At 38.9% G+C, this 24,461-nt stretch overlaps 11 protein-coding genes and 1 non-coding gene across 12 annotated transcripts; 7 read left to right on the forward strand and 5 right to left on the reverse strand.

Moving 5' to 3' along the window:
* The first annotated feature begins 29 nt into the window (after positions 1 to 29).
* Positions 30 to 1,087, forward strand: SPOG_00041 (transcription factor TFIIH complex subunit Tfb5). The gene has a single exon (XM_013167548.1). The coding sequence runs from the start codon at positions 125 to 127 to the stop codon at positions 329 to 331; it is 207 nt and encodes a 68-aa protein (XP_013023002.1). The 5' UTR covers positions 30 to 124; the 3' UTR covers positions 332 to 1,087.
* Positions 337 to 1,466, reverse strand: SPOG_00042 (uncharacterized protein). The gene is made up of 4 exons (XM_013167549.1): positions 1,312 to 1,466; positions 1,224 to 1,261; positions 827 to 1,011; positions 337 to 766 (listed from the first exon to the last, which is right to left on the reverse strand). Exons 1-4 carry the CDS (start codon positions 1,380 to 1,382, stop codon positions 569 to 571), a joined length of 492 nt encoding a protein of 163 aa, XP_013023003.1. The 5' UTR covers positions 1,383 to 1,466; the 3' UTR covers positions 337 to 568.
* On the reverse strand, positions 1,400 to 2,813 carry SPOG_00043 (mago binding protein). Its single transcript, XM_013167550.1, has 2 exons — positions 2,721 to 2,813; positions 1,400 to 2,675 (listed from the first exon to the last, which is right to left on the reverse strand). Exons 1-2 carry the CDS (start codon positions 2,744 to 2,746, stop codon positions 2,087 to 2,089), a joined length of 615 nt encoding a protein of 204 aa, XP_013023004.1. The 5' UTR covers positions 2,747 to 2,813; the 3' UTR covers positions 1,400 to 2,086.
* Positions 2,271 to 8,994, forward strand: SPOG_00044 (N-end-recognizing protein Ubr1). Its single transcript, XM_013167551.1, has one exon. The coding sequence runs from the start codon at positions 2,957 to 2,959 to the stop codon at positions 8,846 to 8,848; it is 5,892 nt and encodes a 1,963-aa protein (XP_013023005.1). The 5' UTR covers positions 2,271 to 2,956; the 3' UTR covers positions 8,849 to 8,994.
* A 147-nt stretch (positions 8,995 to 9,141) lies between these two features.
* Positions 9,142 to 10,613, forward strand: SPOG_00045 (DNA-directed RNA polymerase III complex subunit Rpc25). The gene is made up of 4 exons (XM_013167552.1): positions 9,142 to 9,710; positions 9,780 to 9,866; positions 9,926 to 10,194; positions 10,259 to 10,613. The coding sequence occupies exons 1-4, from the start codon at positions 9,503 to 9,505 to the stop codon at positions 10,304 to 10,306; spliced, it is 612 nt and encodes a 203-aa protein (XP_013023006.1). The 5' UTR covers positions 9,142 to 9,502; the 3' UTR covers positions 10,307 to 10,613.
* Positions 10,614 to 11,238: 625 nt separating this feature from the next.
* On the forward strand, positions 11,239 to 12,630 carry SPOG_00046 (sulfide-quinone oxidoreductase; the record flags this gene model as incomplete). Its single annotated transcript, XM_013167553.1, has 2 exons — positions 11,239 to 11,431; positions 11,465 to 12,630. The coding sequence occupies 2 exons, from the start codon at positions 11,239 to 11,241 to the stop codon at positions 12,628 to 12,630; spliced, it is 1,359 nt and encodes a 452-aa protein (XP_013023007.1).
* Positions 12,631 to 13,045: 415 nt separating this feature from the next.
* SPOG_00047 (transketolase) lies at positions 13,046 to 15,422 on the reverse strand. Its single transcript, XM_013167554.1, has one exon. The coding sequence runs from the start codon at positions 15,249 to 15,251 to the stop codon at positions 13,203 to 13,205; it is 2,049 nt and encodes a 682-aa protein (XP_013023008.1). The 5' UTR covers positions 15,252 to 15,422; the 3' UTR covers positions 13,046 to 13,202.
* On the forward strand, positions 15,302 to 17,422 carry SPOG_00048 (COPII-coated vesicle component Erv41). The gene has a single exon (XM_013167555.1). It carries the CDS (start codon positions 16,265 to 16,267, stop codon positions 17,258 to 17,260), a length of 996 nt encoding a protein of 331 aa, XP_013023009.1. The 5' UTR covers positions 15,302 to 16,264; the 3' UTR covers positions 17,261 to 17,422.
* A 1-nt stretch (position 17,423) lies between these two features.
* SPOG_00049 (cytosolic thiouridylase subunit Ctu1) lies at positions 17,424 to 19,832 on the reverse strand. The gene has a single exon (XM_013167556.1). It carries the CDS (start codon positions 18,557 to 18,559, stop codon positions 17,549 to 17,551), a length of 1,011 nt encoding a protein of 336 aa, XP_013023010.1. The 5' UTR covers positions 18,560 to 19,832; the 3' UTR covers positions 17,424 to 17,548.
* A 69-nt stretch (positions 19,833 to 19,901) lies between these two features.
* SPOG_00050 (CK2 family regulatory subunit) lies at positions 19,902 to 22,173 on the forward strand. Its single transcript, XM_013167557.1, has one exon. It carries the CDS (start codon positions 20,951 to 20,953, stop codon positions 21,716 to 21,718), a length of 768 nt encoding a protein of 255 aa, XP_013023011.1. The 5' UTR covers positions 19,902 to 20,950; the 3' UTR covers positions 21,719 to 22,173.
* On the reverse strand, positions 22,151 to 23,468 carry SPOG_00051 (DUF1682 family protein). Its single transcript, XM_013167558.1, has one exon. The coding sequence runs from the start codon at positions 23,385 to 23,387 to the stop codon at positions 22,260 to 22,262; it is 1,128 nt and encodes a 375-aa protein (XP_013023012.1). The 5' UTR covers positions 23,388 to 23,468; the 3' UTR covers positions 22,151 to 22,259.
* A 66-nt stretch (positions 23,469 to 23,534) lies between these two features.
* Positions 23,535 to 23,607, forward strand: SPOG_16212. The gene has a single exon. It is a non-coding gene; the product is annotated as a tRNA-Phe (tRNA).
* The last annotated feature ends 854 nt before the right edge of the window (positions 23,608 to 24,461 follow it).

Here is a 24,461-nt window from a genome sequence, read left to right on the forward strand (position 1 = left end):
TGCGTAGTGTTTTGAAGTGGTATTTTGTAGTTTATTATGGACGACGATACATTCGGACCGGAAGTATTTGCATTCGTTTGGGGTACTTTTAATTTTACACTTTACCAACCACGTTGTTACATCCATGCCGAGAGCACAGAAAGGATTGTTGTTGGTGGAGTGCGACCCAACTGTTAAGCAACTCATTCTTAACATTGATGAAAAGTCACCAGGCATTGTTATTGAAGAAATTGACGATGAGCGTCTGCTGGTGAACGAGCATCGTCTTGAACAAATCAAGGCCGAACTAGAGCGTCGCCTTGAAGAAAATACTTATCAAATTGAAGATTAATTTTTTTGGTTTTTTAAATGAGTGATTTAATCTTTTCATTATATTATCTATTCTATAAGGCAAACTTTCTGCGACCGACCATTTGTAGTCGTTAAAAAAGTTAGCAAAACCTCTTGTTACTGTCCGAATTTCTCAAAAGATGGTTTAGTATACTGTTCTCCACCTAAGAAAGGATGTGGATGCATCAGGCATCAGGCCATGTCAAAGTCAAACCAAGTCATGGGAACGCCAACTTTCTTACACTGCGTCAGCGGGGGCATCGTTGTTTCCACCGGTCCCACCCAATGTAGAGCTCGAAGTAAATGCCTGGCCCTTGATTCCTGCAAACGTGTAACAAAGACCTGTCAGACTCAAAACTACGCCAGCGGCGATTAAACTGGTAGCTGAGAAAATGCACCCCAAAAAGGTCACCAGTGCAAAAATAGAATATATAAGCTATAATTCCTCATGTTAGTCATTGGCACTTTGAACAGTACAGTACAGAAGGAAGCTTACCCCACGATAATAGTTGCTTTCAAAGATACTCGTAAATGCTTGAAATTTCTCTGAAACCGGACATATGCGAGTCAAGAAGGGAAGTTCAATAAAAATCAACATCACACCTTCCACGATGGTTAAGGCCGAGAACAAGACTACTAGCGTAACATGAAACAAGTTGACAATTCCCAATATAATACACACTTCATCCATATGTTAGAAAGTAAAATCAGAGAAAAGCAAAACAGTTGCGCATTGCAAAGAAGTATGAGCTATAGCTTAGTCTTTTGCACATTGAGTTCACCAGGACACATTTCAAAACCACAAGACGGCAGTTCTCAAACAAGAAAACACTTTTTCATACTTTCCTTTACAATCTCCATTTGGTTTCCTTCCTAAATTTCCTTTTACTTACAGAGAATCGAAAGAATGCCGAGCCATTGAGCGTAAATTCTGCAAGTTTTGTTAGCATACGTCTTTCCAGCCATCCAAGTCCCACATACGAGAAATTCCAACTCTTAAGCTCTCCGAAAAACGTGCTTTTCATTCGATCTAAAATTATAGACTGAAACATATTGAATTAAGGATTATGCTAAGCGCAAACACTTTGCTCCAAATACCACAACATTGTCTGTTCGTTCCATTTAAGGAGGTCGAACAATCATTCGTATCTCATTTTCCGCATCACTACTGATCGCTTAAGCTATGAGCTTATCTGATCAGATAAATAGAAACAGAGAATTTCATTTGATGTGTTCACAAAGTTACTATGTATGTTTCAATTATCATGAATTGAGAATCATCTAAACTTCAGATTGTAGTCTCACCGATTCTCTTTGAAGATGATATCGGGTGTTGGTGAACAAGTTCATGAAAACAAAACATCCCGAAACACCCCACCAGGACAAACGATCCTGATTAGAAGGAGAAAAGTGTAGCGTATCGTCAAGTTTTCTATTTCAATTTTCTATGAATCAGGTTCGTGCTTGTTCACGACCGTCAACAAAACCTAAGTGGTACCCTCTGTTTCTCATACGCCAATAATTGTTATTTTTTGATTCAACCTTCATATTCTAGAATATCTCTAGTACAATCAAAAGTCTCAGTGCTCACAAAGTAATTGTCTATTCATCGCTGGTTTTCAATAGTATCGTTCCTGCAGATCAGGCATCAAGCTATTCAGAAATAGAGTACTTCTCCCTTGCTTTTTTAGAAAATTCGGTCATTCTTTGTATTCATGTAATTTCAACCATTCATTCTTTTTCCGCCCACAAGATACTACTTACTTTTCCCTCCGTCCGTTGTTGCCTTATGAATAACTTTACTCTGCTTCCATTTTCCTTTTGTATTTCGTGAAGCAATATCAGCTACTCTTGATTTCGGAGGCTGTTCAGAGGTTTTCTGGTTGAATGGTCGAGCTGATCTTCGCCATTCGGGAGTTGAGTTTCCGCCGGGTTTCTTAGAAGATTTCGGTACAAAACTTTGATTTTCATCCTTGTTTGTTGTTGCTGATTCTCTTGGAGGAATTCCTTCTTTAGGTGCGTTCGTATCGTCTTTTCCTGCAATTCTCTCAATTTCGGCTAGTTTTTCCGTGCTTTTATTTGTTTTTTCATCTCTTTTTTCATCCAAGGATTTACTAAACTTCGTTTCTTTCTTCTGGTGGTTTCCTTTGTCAGCTTTGCTTTCATTTTCCAACTTCAATTTTTGCATCTGCTTTTCCAGAAAAGAAATTCTACCGCCGCCAGGTCTATACCGAGGAATATCTTCTGGAGCAACATATCCTGGTCTCACTTGTATTTGTTGCCTCACACTTCCATCTTTCCTTCTGCTTTCTGGGATAACGAATTTGCCTTCTACCAAACGCGCTCTGTCATCGATTAGTAATAAATTCTGCAATTCCGCACAAACAAACCCAGAAAAAGACTTTTTCCCCTCCATTAGGGTGTATATTTTACCTTTACTCAATCTCTAAAGGCTAAATTCGGTTCTTGGTTTGTCGTTTAAGTGTTGCAGTGCCAAAATCTTCTGTCCCCCAAAAAGACCATTATTTGCTTTCGCATATCGTTAAAGCTCTACTTTTGTTATCTTTTATTTTTATGTATTTTTAAATATAAAGCATTGATCAATTCTCTTGTCGATTAGCATGCCATGGTACCGAGCGAGACGAACCGACCTTTATCTCGATGTGCTCTAATACGCAGACGGTTGCTGCTGTTTCTTCAATCCCATGCGTTGATGTACTCTTTTATGTGGTCTGAATCAGCTAAAAAGTCTCTACTTAACGAAGTATTTTCTGCACTTCTGGGTTACGATCATACTCTATGGCAAGCTCTCTTACCAGAAAAGCCTGTTATCGACTATGATTTTAAGCTACGTTATGCTCAGGGACATAGAGAAGGTGATGAATATCGTCCTGGTGTATGCGGTCTTTCTTGTGGTCGTATATTCAAGAAAGGTGAGGTCTTTTATCGGTGCAAAACTTGTAGTGTTGACAGTAATTCTGCACTTTGTGTGAAATGTTTCCGCGCTACAGACCATCATGGACATGAGACCTCCTTTACGATTAGCGCTGGAAGCGGAGGCTGCTGCGATTGTGGAAATTCCGCTGCTTGGATTCGTGACATGCCATGCAAAATCCACAATCGTTTACAAAATTCAGATAAAATCCAAAGTGACAGTCAAACAGAAATGAATGAAAAAGTGGCATCGAGTATTCAAACAACAGTAGAATGCGTACTGGATTTTATTCTCGACGTATTCCGCTGTAGCCCTGAAAACCTGAAAAAGATGCCAACTCATGAATCTATCATTGAAGACGAACGCTCTAGTCGGTTGAGCGAAGACAAATACGGAGATGTTGATGATTCTTGTAATCTATATTCTTTAATACTTTGGAACGACGAAAAACACTCCTTCAAGCAATTTTATGAACAAATAACTATCGCATTTGATGCACCTAACGACTCATTTGGACAGCGACTATCAAATATAATTAATGATACCGGAAGAGCTTGTGTGGTGACAGACTCAAATATTAAAGAATTATTAAGAATTGGTCACAGACTCGCACAAATTAATTTGACCGTAACTATACGATCTATGAGGGATACTTTTCGCGAGGAATGTTGCGGTGTTTTATTAGAATGGCTTGCTGATATCGCTGGAAGCAAAGTATGCGGCGATGGAAGTTATTTCAGAACTGTAATCTGTAAAGAACTTTTAAGGCCTTGGGATTGCGGCTTACAATCAAATTTTCATTTGAAATCTTCATCCTATACAGGATCCGAAATAGTCGCAATAGATAATCCAGATGCATTCCTTAGTGAAACTCTTGATCGCTCCGTACAAAGTTTATTACAATCCAGTAACGAGAATTCTGAAAACGAAATAGATATGGATCCCTTTCAGAATGGTACCTCGCATTGGACACCCTCTTATGTACTGAATAACAAACATGAAGGGTTATCAAAAACCCGATTTGACTACTTTTTCTTATATGACCTGAAGCTTTGGAAAAGCTTAAGATACAAATTGCAAGAACTTTACTTGGGTTATTTTATCAATGTGCCAGGGTTCAAAGAAATCATGGGTGCCCGTATCGCTATTTTGTATCGGAGGCTGGCCGAGCTATTCCTGCTTTTAGACAGAGAACCTGAGCATTCAGTTATATTTTTTTCAATGCAAATATTCACTGTTTTTGGAATAGCAAGAGTGTTGATTAGCGATTTTGATTTTTTGACAACTGTAAATGCAACTCTTTATACTTTTTTTACGTATAAAGTCTTGACTGCCCCAAACTTTGTTGATGACCGGGCTATCATACGACTTGATTCCGCTGCATTTCATTCTCGTAGGTATATTCATATTTTTCATCACATACAGTTTATGTTGGGGATTGATTGCGTTGCCGAAACAGTCCGGGAGGACGATCGCTTTTTGAAGCAATATGTTGACTTTTTTTCTCTTTTCCAAGGTATGAGTCCTTATACTCGTGCAATTTCACAACATGTTGAATGGGAAAGTGATTCATGGATGTACGTTTTGAACGTTAGTCTGCAAGTAGCAAAGCTTTGTAGACACGTAGGAAATGTTTTCGCTGATTTAGATTCTAATAAACTTAAGATCGCAATTGATTATTTAATTCAGGCGATAATACAGCCAAGAAATCGTCCTGCTGACTCTTGGAGTAACACTGAACCGTCAACGACCGGAACGTGGAAGGATACGACTGGGGTTACTCACTTGATTGAATATGATATTTCTTTCCAACCTATTTCATTTCACCATCCATTACATTGGTTACTAACTTATCTATTATCGTTCCATATGCAAAAAGTTGACTATGAGAAAGTCTGGTCTGAAAGTGATCTTTTACGAGTTGTAGATCACCCATTAAGGGTTTGCGCTTGGCTTAGCCAAATGCGTTCGAAACTCTGGATAAGGAATGGAACGACACTGCGTGATCAAGCACATCACTACAGGAATCTAAGTTTCCATGAATATACATTTGATTTGGATCTTATCTTGCTGCAACTCGTCTTGGTATATGGTAATCCTGATGTTGTTCTTCCTATATACATAGAAAGATTTCAACTTTGTGATCAATTTATCGGTAAATATTTTGTTCCACATAAGCATTATGATCTGCCTCAATTATCAAGCATGCTTGAAGAGTTTATGCTTTTGCTTATATCTTTAGTGAGTCATACATTCGTGTTGGACAAGTGGAGTATGTGTTATTGCATAAAATATGAAATCGCACATCTACTTTGCTTTCAGTCTTTATCGTATTCGGAAATAACCAAACGTGTTTGTGAACACTTTTTAAATCACAAAGATTTTGAGAAGACTTTACATGAAATAACAGATTTTAAGCCAGCCGAGGGTATAAACGATACTGGAACTTTTGCTTTGAAGGATGAGTACTATAACTTGGTAGACCCCTTTAGTATTCATTACTCAAGAAATCAACGTGAAGAAGCGGAAACAATACTTAGAAAAAAATACGCAAAAAGACATGATGAACAATTGGATGATGTTGTGTATGAAGCCCATTACCCTATAATTACATCTACAACAACTCTTCACGTTCTTCAGAGTGATGCTTTCCTGTCGATTTTATGGCATTCTATAAATTACGTTTACTTATACCCATCTGATCAAGGTAAATGTGAAGGTCTTTTAATGACAACTTTGCATGCTTGCTTAGTTGCATTAATTGCTGAAAGAGATGACGAACCAAGGTTCGCCTTGAAGCTTTGTGAAACAAAGTTTCCTGTGGTTACAGGGCTCAAGCAGTATTGTAACTCTCCGGATGTTTCCCTATTTACAGTGCTGTATCAGTTAAAAGATCATACTGACTTTGATTTCGCAAGAAAAAAGCTTGAATACTTATTGTCTATCTTGAAAGAGCGGATCCCTTCATGCTACGAGAAGTTATATCGGGAGACAATAACTGTTTCTTCTTCCAAAGTCGTTCAGTCATTATCGGAGGCCGAACAATCAGAGCAACGTCAAGCAAAGATTCGTTTAGCGAAAGAACGCCAGCGGCGTATTATGGAACAATTTCGTTTACAACAAACTAAGTTCTTAGAAAACAATACAGACTTTGAAGTATCTGATTCAGAAATGGATGACGCTGATACCTCCTCAATTACCAGTTCACTTAGTACAAGGTTGTTTTTGGAACCTCCAGTCGAATCTTGCTTGCTGTGTCAAGAGGAACTTAAGGATAAACGTCCTTATGGCACACTTGCATTCATTCAAAGGAGTTCTGTAATTCGATTTCTTCCCTCTATCGATACTGATTATTCACATGAGATCTACGATTTACCTGTCAACTTGGACCGCAAAGTCTCATCTCGTCCGTATGGTATGGCTGCTTACAATAAACATAATCTAGATAGTGTTGAAAATTATCATTCACACACTTCAGGGAATTCCTACTCAGAATCTGAAGGCCTCGACGATTTAGAATCAAAAGATGTTCTAAAAGGATTTCCTTCGGACTCTTTGGATCGAGGGTTGTATGCTAATAGTTGTGGACATTTAATGCATATTGATTGTTTCAAAAATTTAATGACTTCTGTAACATTAACTACCCGATCAAACCCTTATCGAAATCACCCTCATAATTTAAGCATGAAAGAGTTTTTGTGTCCATTATGCAAGGGACTTTGTAATACAATTTTACCCATTCTTTGGAGGCCAAAGGAAGAACTGGATTTCTCAAAAGTCAAAGTCAATGACTGCGCTTTAACATCATGGTTATTTTCTACTTCTGTGAAAAACAAGTTGGTGCCGAAAAATCAATCGTATCCTTCAACTACAACCTTTGTTCAAAATACTGGTTCATATAACCCCAACTTTTTGGATGTTTTGCAGAACACATTTAAAGATTCATTGAAAGACGTGTATACCCTTAACGCTGGAAATAACTCTACAGAAAGCCTAACACCGCATTCAGATAGTTATCTATCAAGCGCAGCAGAGTCTTCACCTTTTAAATCACTTCCGCATGAAGGAAGGTCCTTAGAAGATCGCTTCATTGTTTCTGAAGACATATTTGAATTATATCGTCGACTAAATGAAGTGGTGGACTTAAATTCTTCACTTTACTCAAGCGATTATCTTCCTTTAAATGGTAAGATAACCAATATCTTGAAGCTTTTTTCTTATACATTGACTCAAGTCGAATTAGCTGCTCGAGGGAACGTAAAAGGGAGCAACAGTACATTGTCAAACGTTTGGATTTACGATATCAGTAAGAAACAACAAATTTTTTTACGCGTCCTATCAGAAACAATGAAAACGTACACGCTTTTATGCGCCCATGACTCCGAAAAAAGCATAGATGGCTTGATGCAAGAATATGAATTTATTAGCTATTGCCAACAAAAAAGGGTATTCGGAAAAGTTTTTCATTCATTGGATTCTCCTCTTACAAATGCAATAAGTGATGATAGAGTTGAACCTCTATTACAGAAGGATCCATTTCGCGAATTTGCAGAAGCAAGTGTTTCTGGTCTTATAATCTGTGAAGAGTCATTTCATGCTTTGACTCAACTTTATTATTTGTCCGACATTATTAGGAACTTATGGGTTTTACTTAGAAGCAAAGTGGCATTGGTACAACTCATGCATAATCGGTCTAGTGGAATAGTAGATTCGACGAGGCTTAAAGGGTTTCAATTACTGGTATCTCGTGTTTGGGAATGGAGTGGATTGGCTAGATATCCTAATAATCCTGGGTATCTAAATATCAATGATTTAAATGATTATCGACTTCTATCTCTTCTTTACCACTTTGTGGAAAAGTTTGAGCTTGTTTTTCTAAGAAAGTCTGCATTGCTATGGTACTGTCGTTATGGAGTATCTTTTGAGGAGCAATCAATAGGGGACGATGCGGCTTGTGAGCAGAAGCGCCTAGAAAATCGACTTCACTTGGATGATGTAGAAAACTTATCAAATAAGTTATTGAACACGAATGATTCCCAGGAATGGTCTATCGTGGAATATTGGTGTAAATCATTTGCGTTAAATGACAGCCTGTGCGAATCCCCTCGTTTATATAGCCCTTCTATTCCAGAGTTAGTTCCCTTACCCTTTGAGCACGATAAGTTATTCGAACTTCTTTTAGGGAAAAAATGCTCCAGGTGCCTTTCTGAGCCATTAGAGCCGGCCATCTGTTTATTCTGTGGACAGTTTTTGTGTTTCCAAAGCCATTGTTGTGCATTAAATGGTATTGGTGAGTGCAATTTACATATGCAGCAATGTGCTGGAGATGTTGGAATCTTTCTCATTGCCAAGAGATGTGCAATATTATATCTAAATCCGCCACTCGGCAGCTTTGCAGTTGCTCCTTTTTTGGACATCTACGGTGAACCAGATCTCGGTTTACGACGAGGTCGTTCTCAGTACTTGTCCCAAAAGCGATATGATGAAACCGTCAGAAACATATGGCTAAATGGTTTTGTACCTTCTTTCATTGCAAGGAAGCTGGATGGTGTTAATGACACAGGAGGTTGGGAAACTCTTTAGCAATTCTATCAAAATTTGCTTTAAAAATATTTATTGGCAACTGTACTATAATTCTGCTAGGAGCTTACAGTTAGGTTGAATTTCATTTACTGGACTTCAAACACATTTTCATTGTACGTTATCCTTAATCTTTTCATGCATTAAACACGATAAACATAGTAAAAAATAAATCTGGTAGTTTGTGGACGTTGTCGTTAAAATAAATTAAAAAAAAAAAAATGTAGAGTTTGCAGCTGATATTGGATTGATGGGTTAATGAGAGATACTTTCTTCATTCAGTTTTCAACCATATATGAAACTTCGGCAGGCATCGAGTTGCTTTTCTCTTTGGCAAAAGCACACAAGACTGAATTGTTTATATTTTCAAGTAACAGCTAGGAAGTAACATTAGCACTTGCTCTGCAAAAGTTCAGGCACAAAATTGTGGTGAGGTAAACGATCGATTTTTTTTTTAAATTCGAATAGACGTCTAGGGTATTTTTTTTGATTGTTGAATGAGACAATAAAGGAGAAACAGGGAGAACGGCTAGGCGAAAAGAAGAACAAAAAAAAACAAGAAACGATATAATACACGCGATTCATAGAAGCGAAAAGGGTTAATTCGGGGAATCAAACGGATAGAATAATAAAGAGAAGAAAAAAGCATAATTCGAGATGTTTTTGCTGAGTCAAGTTTCGGACATTATAAGCATCCATCCATCAAATTTCTGGAAACCCACAAAAGAAGCATTGGCGGAGGAGATACATAAAAAATACGCAAATAAGGTGATTCAAGAAGTTGGGCTTGCAATTTGCGTGTATGACTTTACGAAAGTAGGAGAAGGAATCATCAAGTATGGTAATGGATCGTCATTTATGAATGGTATGGATGGACAGAAGTCCAGAGAAACAGAAGCAGTGTTCGAGATCTTTAGAGCTAATTTTAGGAAAGTCACGTTTCGGCTGATTGTATTTCGGCCCTTCCGTGGAGAAGTGATGCTAGGTAGAATCAAATCTTGCAGCGAAGATGGTATACGAGGTATGGTGCATGCTAACTAGGGAAGGATAAGCAGGTGTGCAACAACTGACAATGTATAGTAACGCTTGGATTTTTTGATGATCTATTTATTCCAAAAGACATGTTGTTTGACCCATGTGTGTATCGACCAGAAGAGCGTGCATGGGTATGGAAACTAGAAGGCGAGGACGGACAGCCTGGGCCAGAGTTGTACTTTGATGTAGACGAAGAAATTAGATTTCAAATTGAATCTGAAGAGTTTGTCGACATTTCACCCAAGAGAAATAAGGGTGCAACAGCTGTTACTGGTTCAGAAGCACTCGAATCAATGGCTCCCTATACCATCATTGTAAGTTTTTCAAGTATATCAGTCTATAATATTCGAAATATGGAAGAAAGCTAACTATATATAGGCTTCCTGTGCACGAGATGGTCTCGGTATTCCCGTCTGGTGGAAGTAGACAGGCTAGCTAGCATATCGCTTGAATGAAATTCACAAGTAAGTATTGGCTGATGTCTTAAATGTTTCCTTCAACTTATCGAAGCTGGTCGGCGGTTCATAAGCGGACACTCCATTCAAAAGGAGAGGGCTTAGATCATGTTTAAAAAGTAAAATTCAAAAGGAAAATTTGTTTCCAAATCCTTTGACATGCATTCTTGTTTTCGATCTTATTCATTGTCCAATTCATTTCTTCTGTTTTTTGTTTATCAACAGCATAGCTTCAACAAGCCCTTATACCAAAATAAGCCATCGTTTTTTCCATTCGTAGACAATCCTTTGTGATGCCTTCACCTTCCTTACAACTTCTTTCACTTTGTAATACATTTCGAAAGCTTATTCATCATTAGCGTAATCGTACGATATACTGTGGACCCACTTAACAAAATTCGGTATTTGCAAACCACATCGATAATGACCAATTAAAATTTCCAATCGCTGTAGAGGAAGGCTCGCAACATATTGGTAAAATTGCGCAACACGGCATCTCATTTGTGCGATATCCGTGCTACTGACGTATCTGCCTTCCCCATATAAACAAATGGTCTTCTCGTCTTTCTGATTTGTCCTTGCATAGCTTAGAAAGTTTCGGGTGTCTCGGAGACTTTGTTTCAAGTTGCGTATTGCAAAACTGGAATTGCCAGCATTTATTACTTAGAACTTTCCGTAACTGTGGTTTTCTCTTTCTCCTTCTTCCAACTACTTCATTTTGTTGTCAGCGGCAGTTTTTTGTTTTTACTGGTTTTAGCACTGAACAGTATTAATTTTTGTACTTTTGTATCTGTTGTAGAAGAAGCTTGATAGGATCCAGTATTTGTGTTTAACTTGATTTTATAAGCCGCATATTTTTCTCGTTTTTCTTTTCTTTGTCAACTTTGGTTAAACTTTTTGCTCATGCTTTCGAATCGGATTTCTCCAGCAGTAAGGACGTCCAAGTCGTCTGCTTCTACTTTGGGCGCTTTTGTTTTGGCCCGTCTGGCTCATACTCACCACAAAGTGTTAATCGTCGGTGGTGGTTCGGCCGGTATCTCTGCAGCCCATCAGATCTATAACAAATTCTCCAAGTATCGTTTTGCTAATGGCGAGGGTAAAGATACTTCTATCAAATCTGGTGAAATAGGTATTGTCGACGGCGCCAAAGACCATCATTATCAACCAGGATGGACATTGGCTGGCGCCGGACTTAGCTCTGTTGCTCGTAATCAGCGTGATCTCAGTAGCTTGGTACCGTCTGACAAATTCAAATTGCACCCCGAATTTGTGCAGTCTTTAGACCCTAAGGACAACAAAATCGTTACCCAGGGTGGCCATGAAATCTCTTACGACTACCTTGTTATGACTGCTGGTATCCACTCTGACTTCAATCGCATCAAGGGTTTGAGCGAAGCTCTTGACGACCCTTCTGTTCCTGTTACTACCATCTACTCGGCTAAGCATGCTGATTCTGTCTTTCCCTTAATCCAGAAAACTACATCCGGCACTGCTATCTTTACTCAACCCAGCGGTCCCTTGAAATGTGCTGGTGCCCCTCAAAAGATTATGTGGATGGCTGAGGATTACTGGCGCCGTCAAAATGTACGCAACAATATTCAAGTCTCTTTTTACTCTGGTTGTCCCACTCTCTTCTCCGTGAAGCGTTACTCGGATGCCTTAGAACGTCAAAACCAAACCCTTCACCGTAACGTTCATCTCAACTACAACAACAATCTCATCGAAGTAAATGGTAAGGAACGCAAGGCCATCTTCCAAAACACCGCTGATAATACCACCTTTGAACGTCCTTTTGATCTTTTGCACGCCGTTCCTTTCATGCGTTCTCATGATTTCATTGCTAAGAGTGAACTTGCCGACAAAACTGGTTTCGTCGCTGTTGATCCCGCTACCACTCAATCTACCAAATTCCCTAACGTCTTTGCAATTGGTGACTGCTCTGGCCTTCCTACTAGCAAGACGTTCGCTGCTATTACTTCTCAAACACCTGTAATGGTTCACAACCTCTGGAGCTTAGTTAATGGCAAAAACCTGACTGCGGCTTACGACGGATATTCTTCTTGCCCCTTGTTGACTAGTTACGGCAAACTTATTTTGGCTGAATTCAAGTATAATCAAGTACCCAGTGAATCTTTCGGCAGATACTCTCGCTTCCTCGACCAATCTGTTCCTCGTCGTCCTTATTATTACCTCAAAAAGGATGTTTTCCCTTTTGTTTACTGGAATTTTGCCATGCGTAATGGTCAATGGTTTGGTAAGCGTGGTCTCTTCCCTCCTCACTTCCCCATCAACTAAATTAATCATGACTTAAAATAAGTTGAGAGTAAACACTTGTTTTTAGCCCTGTCTCGTGAGTATTTACAGTCGATCTCTCGCTCTTCCCACCTTTGGTAAACATTGAGGTTACTTAAAATTTTTCTGCTGCAAATTTGCAGTACTTTTCTTTCCCCTTGTGATAAAAGAACATTATTTATCTGAATAACCGTTTACTTTCTTAGATATTTGGTTTTGTTTATATGTTTCTATGTATGTTATGATATTGCTCAACATTTTCTGATTTCCATCCAACATAGATTTTTTATTGTACGTTTTCATATATAAATACGCATCTTTACAAGCAAATGAGATGTATTTTATTAAAAATTCTTCAATTATATCGTTTGTAGGATTGTACGTGATATATACGTGAAAATACGACACATTTTACAGTACTCAGTCCGTTCATAGTCCACCAATTTCTTTCCCAAAAATATTCACCAATCACTTAGAAACACACATTATTCATTCGTAAACTACCTTCTTACATGTTGGCAACTTCAAAATTCTGAATATACAATATGTAAGGAAACTATCTAACATCCTTCAGCTTAAAAAGCACGGCGAACAGGGGAACGGATGAAAGGAGTATCCTTGTAAGCTTCATGGGTCTTTTGAGCGCGTTGAGCAACACCTTGGGGAGTGAACTGGTACTTCTCGTACAATTGCTTAGCAGTACCAGACTCACCAAAGGAAGTCATACCGAAAGCTTCGTGGACATAACGAGTCCAGCCCAAAGCGCTATAAACCTCAACAGACATAGCAGGGATGCCATCGGGGATGACAGAAAGACGGTAGCTTTCAGTTTGCTCTTCGAAAACTTCCCAGCAGGGCAAAGAGACAACACGAGCCTCCAAATTGTATTCACTCTTCAAAACCTTGACGGCTTCAAGGCAAAGAGAGACTTCAGAACCAGTACCAACGAGAGTAACGTTAGCATTCTTGTTCTCGTAGAGTACATAACCACCCTTACTAGCATTCTCAATGGTAGAGTTTTCAAGTTGAGGGAGGTTTTGACGAGTCAAAGCCAAGATGGAGGGACTGCTATCATGAGTCAAAGCACTGAGGTAAGCGGCAGAAGTCTCGTTACCGTCAGCAGGGCGCCAGCAGTAGATATTGGGCATAGCGCGGAAGTGAGCGAAGGTCTCAATGGGTTGGTGAGTAGGACCATCTTCACCCAAACCAATAGAATCGTGAGTAGCGACGTAGATAACACGGCTGTTGTTCAAAGCAGCCATACGGACGGCGCCAGCACCGTAAGAAACGAAGTTCAAGAAAGTACCACCATAAGGAATGATGGGACCATAGACAGCCAAACCGTTCATGATACCAGCCATACCGTGTTCACGAATACCGTAGCGGATGTAACGGCCAGCATAAGATCCGATATTGGTGCTGGGATGTTGGAAGTCGGCAGCGCCTTGCCAGCGAGTCAAGTTGGAAGGAGTCAAGTCAGCAGAGCCACCAACAAGCTCAGGAATGACGGGGCAAAGAGCATCCAAGACAATTTCAGAGAGCTTACGAGTGGCAACGGCAGCATCGCCAGGCTTGTAGAGAGGGAGGTTCTTTTCCCAGCCTTCAGGGAGCTTTCTGTTAAGAATACGCTCCAATTGATTGTATAGGTCAGGATGAGCCTTGGCATATTCAGCGTACATAGCATCATAAGCCTTTTGAGCAGCACGGTTTTCATCAACGCGCTTTTGATAGAAATCATAGACCTCAGCAGGAACTTGGAAGGTTTGTTCGGGGTTGAAACCGAAGAGCTTTTTGACTTGAACAGCATCGTCAGGCTTGAGAGGGCTGCCGTGAACACTGTGAGTACCTTGTTGTTGAGAGCCGAAACCAATGGTGGTCTTAAGGTTAATCAAAGTAGGCTTGTCTTGGCAGGCGACAGCTTCACGGAAAGCCTTCTCGATGCTTTCAAGGTCAGAGTCACCATTTTCGACACGCAAAATTTGCCAGCCGTAAGCCTCATAACGCTTTTCGACATCCTCGTCGAAGGAAAGTTCGGTGTTACCATCGATGGTAACCTTGTTGTTATCCCAGATAGCAACCAAGTTACCAAGCTTCAAGTGACCAGCCAAAGAGGAAGCTTCCGAAGAGATACCCTCTTGAAGACAGCCATCACCCAAGAAGCAGAAGGTGCTATTGTCGAAGATATCGAAACCAGGTCTGTTATAAACGGCGGCAGAATGAGCCTTACCAATGGCGAGACCAACGGCGGCGGCGATACCTTGACCCAAAGGGCCAGCACCAGTCTCAACGTTCAAAGTGGGGTCATGAGTCTCAGGGTGACCAGGGGTCTTGCTACCAACTTGACGGAACTTCTTCAAGTCGTCGATGGACATTTGGTAGCCGAGCAAATGGCACATAACGTATTGCAAAACACAAGCATGGCCATTAGAAAGAATGAAACGATCACGATTCAACCACTTGGGGGAGGAAGGGTTGAACTTCATGATGCGGCTGAAAAGAACATGGCTAGCAGGGGCCAAACCCATAGGAGCACCAGGATGTCCGGACTTAGCATTGGAAGTGGTGTCGACGGACAAAGCACGAATGGTGTTAATGGCAAGTTGATCAATCTCTGAGTAAGGCATGATGAATGCTTATATGTCGTGAATGTCTATAGTAATAAACTTTGGATATAAAAAAAATAAGAATAAAATGAACAGGTCGTCTATAATGAAGTACCAAATAAATCTCGCGATCCCTACTTTGGTATTTTCTTCAATGTGTCGGGTGCGTTGATCGAAAGTGGGGACTCTGAGAATATATAGTCCGGGTCCGGCAAAAAGAATTTCGAAGAAGGAGTTGAACTTGTGATCATCCGAAGCTTTGCGTCAACCCCTGATGTTACGCGAAAATCCACCTCGCACGGACAGATCCGAAGAAATTCTCGACGTCCGTGCTGACACACGAAATTCATTGAAAATTTAATTAAAACAAACAAAAAACAACAGAATTGAGTCGAATTTTTTGTAAAAAGGAGTAACTTTTTATTTTTTTTCTTTGTTCTAAGGCTCCTCAATGCCCGCATGGAGGCAATTTAACCCAATTTCGTCGCAGTTTCTGAACGTTTTTTACGTTGACGCGTCGCTTCTGTCGTCTGAATGCTTCTTCGGAGAAACTATCTGAACCCTAAATTTTATCAGCAATCTACTATCGGAAAACAGATTTGTGTAACTCATTATAGTTATTTGAGGCCTTTAATGCGGTACGCTATATATGGTATACCGATATATTCCCGTTCGCTATTCTATAAACAATCAAAGTGTCAACAGTTGACACTTAATTAAAACAAGGGGCCTACTATAGCAGCAAAATTTGCTGTTTTTCGATAGTGGAATAAGGATTTAATTCAATTAAAACTTGGACTGATCTCTGTACTAGGTACGACTTGATTCTTCCAACAAAGGAAAAGTCTCATGTGACGCGTTGATCTCTCACACTGATTTTTGGATAGGGACTTTTTAAGCTAAATAAAAAAAAAAAACTGAATACGGAAGTTAAGCACATATAGACTCTTAAAGTGTAGAACACAAAAAACACTCACAGCGGTTGCTGCTACGTCTTCTCTCCTACACGCAACTCCACTCCACTCCCAGCCGTAATGCTGCGCAAAAAGCTTCCAAAGCGTTTGGAAGCTTTTGATGCATTTCCAAAAGTAGTGAATGAGTATAGAAAACCAGGATCTTCCCGAGGAGGAGCCTTTTCGTTATCTGTAGGTTTTTTCATTCTCTTGCTCTTCCTTCTTGAGTGTTTTTCTTACGTGAAAGGTGTTCGAGAGCAAAGGATTGTGGTCTCCGACAAAGTTTCTGAACTAATGGATCTCAATGTTGATGTTACGATTGCAATGCCTTGTACCCATGTTCGCGTTGACGCAGCTGACAAAACCAACGACATTGTTATGGCTACCGATATGCTGACCCTTGAAGAAACGGATTTAAGTGCCATGAAACATTCATCCACTGTGCATCGCCCTGGAAGAAACTCCGAATACCGTTGGGTGCGATCTGGTAAATTTCGCACGAAGAAAAAGCCCCTTACAGGAGCTGGCAGCGCATGTAGAATTTATGGAAAGATTACCGTGAATCGTGTCCACGGCCAATTGCACATTACCGCCCCCGGATGGGGCTACGGCCGTTCTAACATACCCTTTCATGCGCTCAATTTTACTCATTATTTTGAAGAATTGTCCTTTGGTGACTATTATCCAGCTATTTTAAATTCTCTAGATGGTCATTATGGATTTACAGATAAACAAGCCTTTGGTTTTCAGTATTACTTGTCGATTTTGCCTACAAGCTACAAATCTTCATTTCGCTCTCTCGAAACGAATCAATATTCCCTAACCGAAAATTCTGTGCCAAGACAACTCGGATTCCGTTCCATTCCACCTGGAATCTTTATTGAATATGATATAGAGCCTCTAGGTGTGGAAATTGTTGATAAATATCCTAGTATCCTAAAATCATTTTTACGAGTCTTATCCATTTCGGGCGGGCTTTACATTGTCATGGATTGGCTGGATAAGTATTATAGTAGTCGGCCGACTGCAAAGGCTGAGGACGATATGCTTGGACTACTTGGTAAAGAGGTGAACTAAAAAAATTTTGCATCAGTCGATTGTTTATGATACCGTATGACTACATTATTCCTTCTATATACACTAAATGTGCATAGCTCAAATAGACTTCGCTACGATTGTTGCGAGGCTTTTTGAAATTGTCGCAAAATAAAGAAAACAAAAAAAAAAAAAAAAAAACAATGGAAGAAATTAAATGACAAATTAAACCTAAACTAAAACTAAACCCAAATAAGTACTTTTTTAAATCCCAAAACCCAATCATCATTTCTAGATATAAGCTTACAACTAGAAACTTTTCACGTGAATTTACCCTTTAGCACATTCCGGTGTTTGGGATTGCAACTTACGAGTCTTTCGGTCGCTTCCTAAACCCAACCCAAGGATACCTGTGTTCAATCCTTCCAAAAGCATGCAGGCCTTACAAATTCGATTACTGGATATAAAGCCACATCGTTCACACTGAGTTTGCTGAGGAAGCTTATCCTGAACTGAATGAGAAAGTTGCATAGCTTCTCCAGAATAGATAATATCTAAAATCGAACTCGGTCGAATGCTTTCCAATTGCTTGATCATGGCTCGAGCAGTTCCCCGGAATGCCTCGGGAGAATAGGTACATTCGGTAGAGAAATAATCCAGTCTTTTATAATGAGCGTACAAAACAATTTCCTTTTCGTATGTGTATTTGAAAGGCTTGGAGCGCTTTGTAGGCGAAGTTTCTGACTGAGTAGTGATTTCGGTGCTTCTGGGAAGACGAGCTACATCACCTCGTAGTAAGTTCATCAAAACAGTTTCAGCAATATCGTCAGCATTGTGGCCGGTAACCAGGTGATGGATGTCTAAACTAAGCGCAGCTCGATCCAAAGCTTGACGGCGAAATACACCGCAGTAGGTGCAATTGTTTTTCATTCCAATACGAGCCACCACATTGTCCATGGTCCATCCGTCATATAAATCGGCATAGCTAACCACAGTCATTGGAAGTTCGTACTGCTGTTGATTCCGTTTCACAGTGGCCAGAGAGTCATCTCTGTATCCGCGAATTCCTTCATCCACGCTAATTAAATGCAATTCAATGCCGTAGTTGTATCGTTCGTTCAAAAGTTTCATTACATAAGCCAAAACTGTACTGTCTTTTCCTCCACTAGCACCGATACCAACCTTTTCCCCTCGATGAAAGAGTTTGTTTTCGGTAATGACATTGTGAATTTCTGTTTCAAACACATAGTAGAAGCAATCTTTGCAAATCCTTTGACCTGTCTTGGGACGCACTAGCGCAGGTCGATTGGTATCACATAATTCACATAACTTACTTCGCATTGTTATAGACAGCTTGCTGGTTTTTTGTTAAAAATTTCTGCTTTCTCGCCGTATGGTGGGAGCACAGGTATAAAGAGAATAAGGATAATCCTAACAGTGCGTTATTATGGTTTACCGAACTTAGAGAAGTTACCATCGACTTCTATAACAAATAAACAAACCATATTCGGTGAAGTTGTGGGTTATATGGAACTAAACAGAAAACTGTAGTAATACACCTATAGAGCTTGACCTTTGAAATGATACACAAAAGGAATTCCCCTTAAACCATGACGACTGCTGTTTTTCCAAGGAGCCATGGGGCATAAATACAAAAAGACTGAACGGGAAGAAATAGTCGCAGATTTCAAAGAAAACGTTCACAAGTTGTCTTCTTTACACGTAGGCGGGTAGACTACTAGACATCAACAACGCTAAATCATCGGAGCTTAATAGATCAGATTGTGGGGAAGTGAAAGAATGCGACGAAACGCTAAACATAAATAAGGACAGTACAATCGAACCGACTTGAGATCACAGAAGGGTCGAAAACACAAACATTACAAATGAAAAATAAAACTCGAATGTTTAATTTTTCTTATTTCATATAACAAGAGCTTTCATTTTCCTTCGGGGTATATGAGTATAGGCATCGGATGTTCCAAACCGGCGATAGGTATTTTATATATATATAAAGGAGCGGTAGTATGCTTTCTTCTTTCTCCAAGTATAAGGTATCCTTTTTGGAAAGAGCATGTTTCGGTTTCTTTGTTTATTTTCATAGACAAAACAAACAATGATAATCACCAACTTTGTTTTCCTTTTCATTGAAAAATCTATTCGTACTTACTTACTATAATTAAAACTTCTTTTTTTAGGTACAGAATCCAAAAAGGTCAGATGTAGCTTACTGTGACTTATGACGCGTCTTTCGACGCTCTTCCCTTCTTTTCGTTCCTTGCTCCCTTATCGTTTCGACTTTAATTACACGTCAAGGGGAGATTTGGGGAAACGCCTCGTGTATGAGATTGTTAGGGACGGCTAACCGTATCTTAAATTTGAAATCACTGGCTTCGAAGTCTACGTATTCTGTCTAATTTTGCTGTTGTTTATCACATTCTACGACTCACAAATTTTTTTTTGTGACATAGTTGCTTTCGTCTGCAACAACATCATAAATGGTTACCTTCTAAACTGTTAGTGTTAACATACACATAGAAACTTCGGTACATTTCCCTTGACAATCCAGCGCCTTGCATACGAGCCATCGCATCAATACGTCATACAAAGCAACATTTAGGGAACCGCTAGGGGTACATTGAACTTTTTAGCACGTAACCCTCGCCGACTCCTTATTTTATTTCATATATAAAAAAAGGGTAACCACAACAGCTACCAAAAGACGATTTGTTTCTAGCATTCTCAAAACTTGAGTTGCTATCGAGTAGTGCTTTGCTACGAGAAAGCATCGTACTTATTTTAAAATTGGCTATCAATCATTTTCATATCCTTTTCTTAACGTTTGTTTCGACAGTTGGAAATTTTTGCAGGTTAGAGACTTGCTTGCCTTCACTGTGAGGCTATCCTCGGATTCTACTGGACGGAAACTAGGCATTTGACATTAACGAATATTTGTTCCTGTTCGATTCGGGTTTTTATTTAAACAAAAAAAAAAAGGAGCAACTGAATTTTCCCTTGAAAAGTTAAGTCTTTTCACTTTTATTGCTCAACTTCCAAGCCACAAAGTCTGATTTTAGAGAGTGCCAATAATCAACGGAAACCTTATATTTTGATCCTTTTAGCTTTTGGTTTCAATCATAATAGCACGACTTTCTTTCTTGGTAATTCAGAAGAAAAGTTTGCTCAGCATATCTTTTTATCCTACTCTTTGCAATCTCAAATTAATATTTGCTGACTGCATTTTACATCCTTTATACTAAGTTGGATTTCTTTTCCTGAATATTGGATTACCCAGGAGTCTTTTGGATTTGAAGAATTTCTTGCTTTCTTGGAATCATATAGAATCTGGTATTTTTCCTTGCTAGTCGAATACTCATCGGACACTTCTTCGTTTACTTCCCATTTCATTCTTATTTGACTCCAATCTTACAAAAAAGAAAAAAAGAGCTCTGGTTTGAACTTGCCCATCATATCTAAGCCTTTTATTTATTTAAGCTTATTTCAAACCCATTTTATACCATTGAATGTTTTATTTTTATTAAGTATTAATCCGTTGTTTACGCTTGACATTTCCATACTTCTCTGTTCTTATTTGTTTCTTTTCCTTTCAAGTTCTTAACTGCATTTTAGTTTTCTTGCCGATTGCTTCATCGTTTATTTCCCTATTTCAGGTGTTTATATTATTTTGGTTCAAAAATATTCTTGGATTCAATCTTTCAGATTTTTAACATCATGTCAGCAAGAAACATCGTGACTCTAAGTCATAATCCAGCTATTACATATAGCTCTAAAGACGACGATTTTATTGAAGACCCAACTCCATCGCCAGCGAATGAGAACGTTAGCTGGATCTCTTGGTTCTGTTCTCGACCAGGCCGAGAATATTTTGTTGAAGTTCGAGAAGAGTTTATTGAAGATTTGTTTAATTTAACTGGCTTAAATCTCGCTGTACCCTTTTATAATGAAGCGCTGGACCTTATCCTTGATAGGAATAATCCTGAAACTTTAAAAAAGTTGGATATGGGTGTCGTTGAAACTAGTGCGCAAATTCTTTACGGTCTGATACATCAACGTTATATTATTACCCGGATGGGCTTACATCAAATGGCCGAAAAATATAGCACAGGAATCTTTGGCTGCTGTCCTCGGGTGAATTGTTGTTATACGCACGTTCTTCCTGCTGGCCGGTCCGATGTCGTCGGTAGGATGCCTGTCGTACTGTTTTGTCCGAACTGCTTGGATTTATATGCGCCATCTAGCTCTAAATATAAAAATATTGATGGATCTTTTTTTGGTACGACATTCCCTCATCTGTTCTTTGAAACCTACCCTGAACTTAATCCTAAAAGGGCCATTCCATGCGGTAAAATCTACCAGCCCAGAATTTACGGATTCAAGGTTAGTGAATTCAGTAAAACCGGCCCTCGAATGCACTGGTTACGCATGTATTTGACCGATAGTAGTGATAGTGATTCTGAAAGTGAAAGTGAAAGTGATTAGTTCTTATGATGATAATGTTATTATAAAAAACGCTCTTCATTTCTCCTTTTTCGTCTGACCGCGCCTACGTTACCTTTCTATCCGCTATTATACCTTATTACCTTTCTCTATAAAACCATAATGGCTACTTTGTTTTAATTAGTTTTCAGTAGCTTTTCATGTGTCGTAATAATGACTTATGGAAAGTTTAGTACGGTCGTAAAAGGACTTTTGGGGTTATTTATGTTTATCTTTTGCTTTTTACCAAAATGAAGTTTAGGGTTTATATTGAGTTGGTTTATTTAACATATCCTTAAAGGTGTTGTTTAAAAACTGTGGATAATAATAATCCATCAAAAGTTAATTACAAAATGTTTTTAGGATGGAAAGGCTTTATACTATAACCTAATCCTCGCGATCCGGAAAACTACGTGATTGTTGCAGGTAATTAATAAAATGAGCCTTTGGATATATAGTGTGTATTATTGTATATCGTAAAATATGTAGAATTAGCTTTATTACTAAAAAAGAGAATCAATGGTCAGGACTGTAATCATTTCGTCTAGACGCGCTTGCCGCGCTTCTTAATTTTGCGTTGACGTTCTCGATCCATACGCTTCTTTTGTTCAGCTTCAGGAAGGTTGTTAATATCTGAAGTAGTGGACTTCTTACTTTTTGCAGCTTTCTTAGCAGCGGAAGCATGAACAACTTCTTCAAGGGCCAGTTTACGAGAGGAAGTCAATTTTCTGGTTATCTCGGGTCGCCATTGGAATTTAGACGTGTTATCAGCGATCGACAATAAAGCAGTAAATAAATCACTAGCCTGAAGAGTTTGAAGCTCACTAATTGAAGCCACATTATCGACACGCATAGAAGCATCGATACGAGGTTGTTCAACATATTCTTTTTCATTTGCAGGGGGAGCAGAAGGTTGATCAGTAATGATAAGATACTCGAGATTCTTCAAGCAAGACTGAAGAGAAGGGAGAAATTGAGGGAGGTTAAGTACGCGTTCAGTACATTCAAGATTTTCGGACATAAGAACATGAGTTTCTGGAAGCGATGGATGAGAAGATATTCTAGTAAAACTAAGATCGAACCTAGTTTCACGAAGAATACGCATACAATCTTTACGAACAATGGCAAATACGAATGGTTGCCAAGGCTTGCTATGATTGCCAAGGTTGAGTAACACTTGGAAGCGGTCTGCAACAGGTAAAACTGGAGACATGACATTTCCTAAGACTATTTCGACAAGTTGATTTATACCATAGGTAAACAGATCTTGACGAGGAAAGAGCTGCAAAGTAGTGTAAACATTCTTTACATTCACTCTACCTGTGAGATACGAAGAGTACTCGGTAGGAGAGACATCAATAATGGGCGACATATTTCTTCCAGGACCATATTGCGCAAACTGACTACGAAACATGGATTGCAAAGAGTTATACCAGCGAGAAGCAAAGTCGGCATTTTTACGCTTTTTTGTAACAAAAGAGATTACATATAAAGCAAACAAAGACAAAATGACTAACTCAATTTTGAAATCTTGCCAGCTAACCTTTCTAAGCATTCCAGGCTTCTCAGCGTCGACAAATTCCTCCTCTGTATATGGCTCTTCCGTGCTTTCATCTTCTGCCAAAGCACCATAAATGAATGCTAAAACAGAGAGTAACCACCTTTGGTTCATTTTTCTAAGGTTCACCGAGGAAAGAATGTTAACACCAGAAAGGAGGTGAACGCTCTTTGAAAGTGGAGTTTTCAGTTTTAGATGCTTAGTGGTCAATGCATAAATAGTTCTTTATATATCTTATCTTTATTAAAGAATTCAACGAAGGTCGCGGTGGTGTAGTTGGGAGCATGACAGACTGAAGATCTGTTGGTCACCGGTTCGATCCCGGTTCGCGACACTTTTTTCCTGTTTTTTCCACTTTGATATTAATTTAATAATTGTTGGATGGTATTTAATTTACTATTAATAACGTAAACATATTTGAAGGGAATGATATTACATTCGAAAAAAAAGGAGTTGCTTTTTATTATTCAATACAAGTCAATGTGAAAGACCAGGAAGCTGAAGAAGATTGAAAAAACAAAAGAAAATTTATTTTGGAAGATAGTTTATGAGGTTGAAACGGAAGTTTAATCAGAAGCCCGTTCGTAATGCTTTCATACTGTGTTCTAAAAATAAGCAATATATTAACGTGGTACGAAATAGTACAATACCTATCTCACGGGGATTAATCATTGACGAGTGTATTGTAATTGAGTTTAGAACTAGTGATGGATAATTGTACCAGGAACTTGAAATTCAATTAGGTTTTGTGTACTAAATTTTTGATAAACATTCCAACACATGTGGTTGACTAATGAAGCTACTCAACGCTTACTAACAAGTTCAATGGCTCGTTCAGAGGTAAAAAGTTACGAAGATTTTATATGTAATTTCTTAGAAGGACAAAAGAATTTTTATTTTATTCATTATCGCATTTCTTTTGTTCTTGCATTCATGTTTATTTACTATAGTGTTGTATATGTTAGGTAACATCTATAGTATTGGGTCCTCTCTCGACAGTATCACAGCGTGGAAGAATAACTCATTCATATTTAAAAGTCTATAAAAATAATATCAAAAGTTCTTATGTACTATGTATGAACCACTTTATGTTGTGTGAAACAAATTCACTGACTTGACTCGCAAAGTATTCTCAGACGAAGCGCTATACCGTTCAAAATGGAAACATTAACTATTTAATCAAGACCA

The sequence above is a fragment of the Schizosaccharomyces cryophilus genome (genome assembly GCF_000004155.1).
Source record: "Schizosaccharomyces cryophilus OY26 unplaced genomic scaffold supercont4.3, whole genome shotgun sequence".
NCBI classification, from domain to species: Eukaryota; Fungi; Ascomycota; class Schizosaccharomycetes; order Schizosaccharomycetales; family Schizosaccharomycetaceae; genus Schizosaccharomyces; species Schizosaccharomyces cryophilus.